This window comes from Myodes glareolus, chromosome 25, assembly GCF_982192425.1.
Source record: "Myodes glareolus chromosome 25, mMyoGla1.1, whole genome shotgun sequence".
Classification (NCBI taxonomy): domain Eukaryota; kingdom Metazoa; phylum Chordata; class Mammalia; order Rodentia; family Cricetidae; genus Myodes; species Myodes glareolus.
This window is the reverse complement of record NC_142050.1, coordinates 46,046,238-46,054,368: the sequence shown is the minus strand read 5'-3', so window position 1 is coordinate 46,054,368 and position 8,131 is coordinate 46,046,238. Positions and strand designations below refer to the sequence as shown.

The 8,131-nt window shown below is 48.2% G+C and overlaps 1 protein-coding gene across 1 annotated transcript; it reads right to left on the bottom strand.

Annotated features, from left to right (window-relative positions):
• Positions 1–1,594: 1,594 nt before the first annotated feature.
• Positions 1,595–4,138, bottom strand: LOC125404407 (GTPase IMAP family member 9). Its single transcript, XM_087901712.1, has 2 exons — positions 4,002–4,138; positions 1,595–2,607 (listed from the first exon to the last, which is right to left on the bottom strand). The coding sequence occupies exon 2, from the start codon at positions 2,565–2,567 to the stop codon at positions 1,677–1,679; it is 891 nt and encodes a 296-aa protein (XP_087757838.1). The 5' UTR covers positions 2,568–2,607; positions 4,002–4,138; the 3' UTR covers positions 1,595–1,676.
• Between the last annotated feature and the right edge of the window lie 3,993 nt (positions 4,139–8,131).

The window sequence follows — 8,131 nt, the reverse complement described above, 5'->3', positions numbered from 1 at the left end:
AGACCAGAGGGCGGTTTTTCATTGCAGTTCTCGAGAATCTGCAAACTCTACAGCTGATGTCAGCCCATTTCCCAGAACCCTCCGAGAGTAAGACAGTTGGTGTTAAATGTATCTGTGCCCTTGCAGCGCTTCCTGCCTGCATCAGCCGCAGACATTTCCTGTCCCATCGTCTTCACCAGTCGTCTTACTCATCACTTGAGTTGTGGCCATTTCACGGGGGAGAAAGATGAAGATGGAGGGACCATGAGTCCTGCCAGTAACATGAGATGGTACCCAAAACAGGCTGTGAGGAGAGGTTGAGAGAGGGAGAAACATCGCGGGGAGACCTCAGCACACTAAACTGTGCTCAGGGATCTCCCTGAGTGTCACTTTGGACCGACATTGACCATGACGGAGCTTTCCTCTTGCACCCGATGAAGAGACCTAGCTATGGCCACTCACAGCTCAGTCTTGAGTGGCTGTGTTGTGTGCACAGTGTCTCTGCCTTTTAGAATCATTGTGATAGGAGTTTTAAAAGTCTAAACTACTAATAAAACACCTAGCAAATTCATTATAAACATTATCAAAATTGCCCTGAAGAGTTGGACCGGTAGTTAGGAGCACTTACTGCTCCACCTGAGGACCCGGGCTGGATTCCCAGCACTCATGTGGCGACTTAGAACCATCTGAAACCTCATTTCCAAGGGATCTGCCCCCTCTTCCACTCTCTGTGGGTTCCATTTACACACATACATACAGGCAAACACCCATCCATATAAAAATTTTAAAATAATCTACATGAAGTTCACAGCTGGGACGCCCCATTGATGCCATGACTCCCCTAACAGATTCTGGAATGGGTGAGGGTGGGGAGCACAGTCTCCAGTTTTGTACCCACTGCTGAATGCTCCAGCCTCTAATGTATTGTCTCAACTTCATGGTCACATGAACAGTCCGAGTTCAATTCTGTGAGACATAAAAGAAAACAAAGTGTCGTAAATTTGAGGAGGAAAATTTGTAGGGAAGAAGAGTGGTTGTTGGAGGGAAACCAGAGGAATAGAATTTATTGATTAAAAACAAAAAAGTCAAAATAATTTTTATTATTAGTTATGTTGAACCCACAGTTATTTAAAATACCCTTGAGAATACAGAATGGCCACGAGTGGGTCTGTGTAACTACGTGAAAGTATTTTGTGCATTTTGTTCTGTTCTGTTCTATTTCCATTTAACAACGCATCAGAGATTTCAAAGTCAAGATAGATTGGCTTTTGGGAAGTCAATCACACAACACTGTGGTCTAGCACCTAGACCACGGCAGTATTGCTATACACCATGGGCAGCCTCACATCTAACACGCTTACTAAAGGAATCACAGGGCTATCAAGGGTGATGAGATACTTGACAAATATCTAAATATCCTAAGAACCTGCCACCCTGCTGAGCTAGTAACTGCCAAGGGATCCTGGAGGAGGAAGAGTCTTTGTCTCCACTCTGTTCCTCCTCATCAGGCCATCAGGCTCTGATAGACGGTTCGAAACCTGTTGTCACCCACACGAAACTAGTTAAACTCAGTGGATCACAAAGCAAAAAACATACCAAAACAAAAAGACATGAATTCAATCTGAACACATTATATTCATGTATGTATGAAATCGTCAAAGAACAAATGTCATTAATATAAAAGAATGACATTTACATCACAAACTCAAAAATTTGTCCCAAATTTTTGAAAGCAGTTCACTTATCTTACTGAAAATATACTCAAAAATATTCTCTTCAGCCTTTTCCTTTAGATTTTTCATTTTCTCATCATAATTTCTCTTTGCAGAATCAATACATGTCTTCTTTTCTTTTTCTGATTTATGAGCACATTCCCTTTCTATTCTTTTGATTTCATCATTGAGTTCCCTAGCGTAAGTTTTCTCCAGTTCCCTTAGACTGGAGTCTAAGTGTGTCAGCCTTCTGTCGATGTCCTCGTAGATCTTTTCAGAGAAGTAAGAGCCCCCGTTCCTGTCCACCATTTGCTCTATCAACCCTACCAGCTGTTCTACTTGCTCGTCTCGCTCTGCCTCTCCCGCTTTGTTATTAAAGGCCAGGTAGCGTTTCCCACACTGCACGATGACGTTATTTAGCTTGTCATTTGGCTCGCCTAAAAAGTCATCCAGGCTCTTGTCCTCAAGGTCATCTTTGCGAGTAAACAAGACTATCATGTACTTCATGGCCGTCTCCCCAAAAAGATCCTTGATCAGGGAAACAGTTTTCTGCTCTTCCTCCGTGAAGCGGCCCAGCTGCAGAACCAGGATGATGGCGTGAGGCCCAGGGCAGGAGTAGAGGACACAGCGGCTGATTTCTGTACATGTGTCTTTCATGGTCTTCTTGGTGTCAAAGAGCCCAGGGGTGTCAACCACAACAAGGTTTTTTCCCTTCCATTCCCTGGATGCCTTCTGGCAGGTCTTGGTAACAGCGTGGGCAGAAATCTTAGACTCAAACTGACGTCTCCCAAGGATGGTGTTCGCTGCGGCGCTCTTTCCGTTCCCAGTTTTTCCTACCAGAATGATCCTCACCTCAGTGTTTCTGTGGGCAGCCATGTTGAGGCAAGTAGATTCTGAAGACAGGGAATGCTCAGATCTTAAGGGAAAGAGAGCAAAATTGTCTATTAGATAAATGGGAACGGCCCCAATCCTTTCTTTTTTCCCTTCCCTAAAATTTCGCAATGTTCTGTTGTCTTCATGTATCCCTAAGATACAGAAAGATGAAACACTACAAAGGAAGGAATAGAGAAATCAAACAGCTCCTCCACAGAAGAATGTCCCTCCATGGGATTCTGCAGGGAAATCCCAGTGTTCCTATAGAGGTCAGGGGATGACTTTGTGGCCTTGGCTCTCTCTTTCCACCTTTCCGTGGGTTCTGGGCACTGAACAGCGGTTGCCAGGCTTGTACAGGAAGAGCCTTTACGTGCTGAGCCATCTCAGTAGCAACAATCCACCCCAGAATACTTCTAAAACTCTGATAATCTGGATGCCCTCCAGAGTAAACTGTTTCTGATAACAGAAAGGACATTTCTACTCCTGCTACCAGCTGACAGGCCATCCCCCATGCCAGGTCTGAGAGAGTGCACCCAAATCTCTGCTGAGCCCAACCAGGAGCATGTACCGGGATGACCATAATGTCCAACAACTTACTATATATTTTATGAGGAACTAGGAGGAGCATTCTCAGGTGGCAAACATAAACAGTAAGGAAAGAGAAGGGCTCACTCCCCTGTTGTGACCAGTACACAGCTTAATGGGTGTCTTTAAATATCGCATAGACGTCAGAAATATGTTCACTTATCACATGTTAATAAAAAAAACACAACACACAAAAAACAAAAGAAAAACAAACAAACAACAACAGGACAGTTAAAACAACCCCAATAATGAGAGGATCACTGGGGCTGTCACCGCCTCAGTTTCAAGGTGGTGATACAGTTGCTACAGAAACAGAGTAAGGAAGGAACACAGCAGACAGGAAGCCAAACAGCAGCCCTGGGCCACAGGCAACTGCAGGTTCGTCCTGCGCTGTGCCTTCAGAGCAGCTAATGTGGCCTTCCTGGTCCCACTCTACCTCACCCCAGGGTCAAACAGGCAGAGTTCTCTGTTGCCCAGTGGGAGGAGTCGGCACCCTGGGTTCTAACTCCCCTCTGCCCAGGATGACCAGGGGAACTAAGAGTCATCAGACTTTCTGAGGAAAGAAGTGACTTGGACAAATGACCTGAGCTGTCTCCGGGCTCTGAAGAGCCTGCCTTGAGGGCAGAACTTTCTGAGAAGAGTGTCGGCTACACTCTGTGTCCTACACCACAGCTACCTACGGGCTGATGAAGGCAGCAGCCTGTTAATTGGGCTCCTTGTACCCCTGAGCCCCCACCACTCCCATCAGCAGCGCCCTCCCTGAGAAGCTGCAGACACAAAACGTGCACCCCAAACGATGCCCCATCCTCCACTGCCTCTCACACTTCCCTTCCCCTGTCCAACCAGACTCACCTTCTTTGGGAATTGATGAGGGTTCAGGGTTTCTGTGAGGGGCCTGTTTGAGCCTGTGCTTGTGCTTAACTGGGAAGCAAAACCGCTGCATTCCCAGCCGCCAGGCAGGAAGTTCTATGGGTGGAGTCAATGAAGAGACCGGTTGCCTTTAAAGAAGCAGAAATATTGTCCTCTAACTTATGGGTGCTTCTGCTTTGTCAAGGTTAAGCCTTCTGTCTGCATGTCTGTGATAATGCGAAGAATTTCAAAATCTGTTTTAAAAAGTGTTTTGGGTTAGTTTCTGGTTTTCTTTTTGAGACACAGTCTCAGTCTAGTCTTGAGTTCACTATGTATTGGGGATGACTGTTGTGATTTATTTAAAAACAGCAAGAGAGTCACACCATGCAAAAGGGCTCACACAAGAGATTTCGTGAAAGAGGAGAGAGAAGGGGCAGAGAAGGGGGCATAAAAAGGGCAGAGACTTCATTTCCCTAGGTGTGAGGCTTCATTTCTCAAGCACAGTCCTCTCCTCGCCTTCTGGCTTTTCTCAAAGTCCTGGTACCAGACACCTGTGTCTCTCTCAGGCTCAGAGCCCTTGGCCCCTGTTCTGTGTTTGATGAATCAATAAGTAGCCTGTGCTGTCTCGAAACCAATCCTCTATGAATTCCTGGAATGCTAGGAACTGCAGAGCTTGGGTCTTCTCTGCCTCACTCATGGGAACTGTGTCATCATGTATACCTCCTGGCGGGGGGCAAGAGTAATGGGAGGGAGGGAGGAATGGAGATAGGAGGTGGATAAGGCCCACCTTTTGGAAGGGAACTTAGTGAATGTGCCCAGGAGGCGCTCTTAGAGGCCGCAGCTGAGGACATATCCTGCCAGGACCCCAAGGGCAGGCCAGTCCAGGGGCCTGAATACTAATAACCCTCCCTCTTACTCATCATAAAAAGGTGAAGAGTTAGAAAGGGGTAGCAGGTGAGGTGGCGGGGGCAGGGGGACGGGACGACAAGGATGCTATGTTCTCGAGACTCTGGGGGCATTGCTAGCTTTTGGGGAACCTGATAAAACTGGGGGGTGATGACCATGTCCCGGAGCAACTGGCTGTTTGACTTCACTGTCCTGGCTCTGTGGAACCATCAGGAGCTGCTTGGACCTGGCAAAATGCTGGATCCAAGTCAATTCCCTGGGGCTTAAAGCATCTGATGCTTTTCCATCACCACAGCATCCCATAGACACTCTCCTTCTGTCCCAGGAAACACGGGTGGGTGGCTACTGAGGGCAGTCACTGTAGAGTTAGGACCTCTGGGGTGCTGCTGGTTCTCACCAACCGGACATGTTTGGTAGTCTTGTGCCTCTGGTTCTATGGCCAGCAGCTGGTAGTCCTGCAACAACAGCTAATTAGGAAAGGCCAGTGGGTCTCCAAAGAACATCCCAATGGGAGCGAGGAGGTATGCATGGTGACACAGTTCCCATGGGTGAGGCAGAGAAGACCCGAGCTCTGCAGTTCCTAGCATCCCAGGAATTCATAGAGGATTGGTTTCGAGACAGCACAGGCTGCTTATTGATTCATCAAACACAGAACAGGGGCCAAGGGCTCTGAGCCTGAGAGAGACACAGGTGTCTGGTACCAGGACTTTGAGAAAAGCCAGAAGGCGAGGAGAGGACTGTGCTTGAGAAATGAAGCCTCACACCCAGGGGAATGGTCAGAGGCAGGCAGCCCCACCAGAGACCCAGCTGCCAATGTCGAATGGAAGGCGAAGCCACCAGTGGATGAGCAAGCAGATTTGTTGCAGGTGGAAGAGAGCGGAACTGTTGAGGGTGGGGCAGGTGGGCAGGGTCCCGGTGTGAAGTGATTACCTTTCTGTGAGCTGTGCCACTGAGCAAACACGTCACAGCAGCAGAGTTAGCCTAAGAGGCTTATTGGGGGAGGGGAAAGCGGAAGAGTAAAAGGGTGAGAGGGTGATTCCTCCTCCCATCTCTCAGGATCACTGGCAGAATGTTGCAAAGGTCCCATAAAATATTAGGATACAGAGTGCTGGGAAGCAGATTTTTTGATATGTTTATTCTCCATGAGCGAGGCAGAATGAGTCAATAGCTTTTTAATCAAGCGAGGATAGAATGAGAAAGGCACAAGCTGCCCCAGAGAGTCGTCACTCAAGGGGCAGGGACTGAAGGACAATGTCAGAAGACCCAAGGGTCTGAGAAGCAAGAAAGCTACAGGCCACACAGTGAGTCATCAGGCAAAGGGTGGAGGCTGAGGGCTCGGAGCCTGAGAGAGCCTTGGTTTCCTGGTATATGGCCTTAAGGAGCTCAAAAGGTGAGAAACCACACCCGACTGAGAGTCAAGTCCTCACCTGTGGGAACTATCTAGAGGTGGGGAAGGGGGAAGAGCTCACCAATCATGCCAGTATTGGATGAAGGGACCCAGTGATCTGGAAAAGCAAGGCTGTCCTATGGGTACCTGGTTCCAGGGTCCTGGAGTGCCTCAAACGGCCTGTGGGCAAGAGGAAGTGCCAACAGAGCCTTTCCCTGTCAGGGAACCAATATTGCAATTTATTTTTTAAAAAACAGCAAGAAGAGAATCACATCATGCAACAGGGCTCACATAGGAGGTGTATTGGAAGAGGAGAGAAGGGATAGAGAAGGGGCGGGCAGGAACCAGTTGCTGGGAACAAGAGTCATGGAAGAGAAAGAGAGAAGAGCAGACAGACAGAGAAAGAGAGAGATGGGGGTGGGCAAGGTCGACCTTTAAAAAGGAAGGTAGCAAATGTGCACAGGAGGTGCCCTTAGTGGCCGCAGCTGAGGACGTATCCTGTCAGGACCCCAAGGGCAGGCCAGTACAGACGCCTAAATACTAACAGTGACCTCGACTTCAAAGCTGAGAACCTGGCAGTTCCTAGGTTCTTGAGGCTGGGTACCCCCACTGTTGGAGCAATCTCACAATAGCTATCTCTAACTTGGGGGCGGGGTGCACAAGGCAGTGGTCCCAATCCGAAGCCAGGACCCCAGGAACTCTCTGAAGAGCCACTGGTCCTTAGCCCACAGTGGAAACTTGACAATGCTGTCTCTGCTATCAGGGAAGGAAGCAGCAGCAACAGCAGCAGCAGCACCAATCAACTGCAGCAGGAGTGGGGCCTGGGGATCAAAGCGGGGTTGGGGGGTGGGGGCAGGGGGTGTTGGTGAGGGAGATGAGGGGTGGTCTTCCTTCAGCCGCACCCTCTCCATCTGGGCTGCCACCAGAAGCTGCAGTCCTCTATGGGCAAGGCAATCAGGACAGTTCTTCAGGTGTTGCTCCAATTCCAGGCAAGCGGGCACGAAAACCAATCAAAATAAGGTGCTGCGTCAGGCTTCAAATCCATGCTTTGGTTCACGCCAGGGCGATGCTGAATACGCAGAGACCTAGATCTTCAACTATTTTCCTTTTGTTCCTGTTACTAATGTTAAACTTTCAGCCCTTACACTAAAGTTTCCGATCCATTTTTTTTTTCTTTTTGATTTTCTTTTTGAGTTTCTCTGTGAAACAGTCCGGACAGTCCTGAAACTCACTTTGTAGACCAGGCTGGCCTCAAACTCACAGAGATCTGCCTGCCTCTGCCTCTCGAGTGCTGGGATTAAAGGCAGGCGCCACCACCATCCAGCTCTGCTGATTCGTTTTTAATTAATTTTTGTCTCAGTCCTGTGCATGCGATATGCAGTTTTCCCAACACCATTTTCCAAGGAGGCTGTCTGTCTCTAGTTACCCTCCATTGATAATCGGAACTAGAACTGCATGGGTTTGTTTCTTGGTTCAGTGTTCAAGAGAATACAGAAGAACGTTGACCTATGTTTTTCTGGGTTTGTGTGAGAACCATATATGAATAATTCCTAAGTCCCAATATTAAAAAAAACAACCCAATAGAAACAGGACAAAGGCCTTGACACAGCCTCACACCGGAAGATTATGAAGATGGCAACCGCTCTGTATGGAAAGACTCTCACCATCACATGTCCTCAAGGAAGCATAAACCAGCAAGACACCACTATCCACACACCTCCCAGAACAGTGCATTTGACACACTGACTGTAATCAAACACTGAGCAGTAGGAACCTTCATTGGCTAATGATAGGATTACCGAGCCTGCAGTCATTTCAGAAGACAGGCTGCCAGCACCTT

Coding starts and splice junctions, on each gene's coding strand:
- LOC125404407 (XM_087901712.1), bottom strand. CDS start 2,567: ATGGCTGCCCACAGAAACACTGAGGTGAGGATCATTCTGGTAGGAAAA.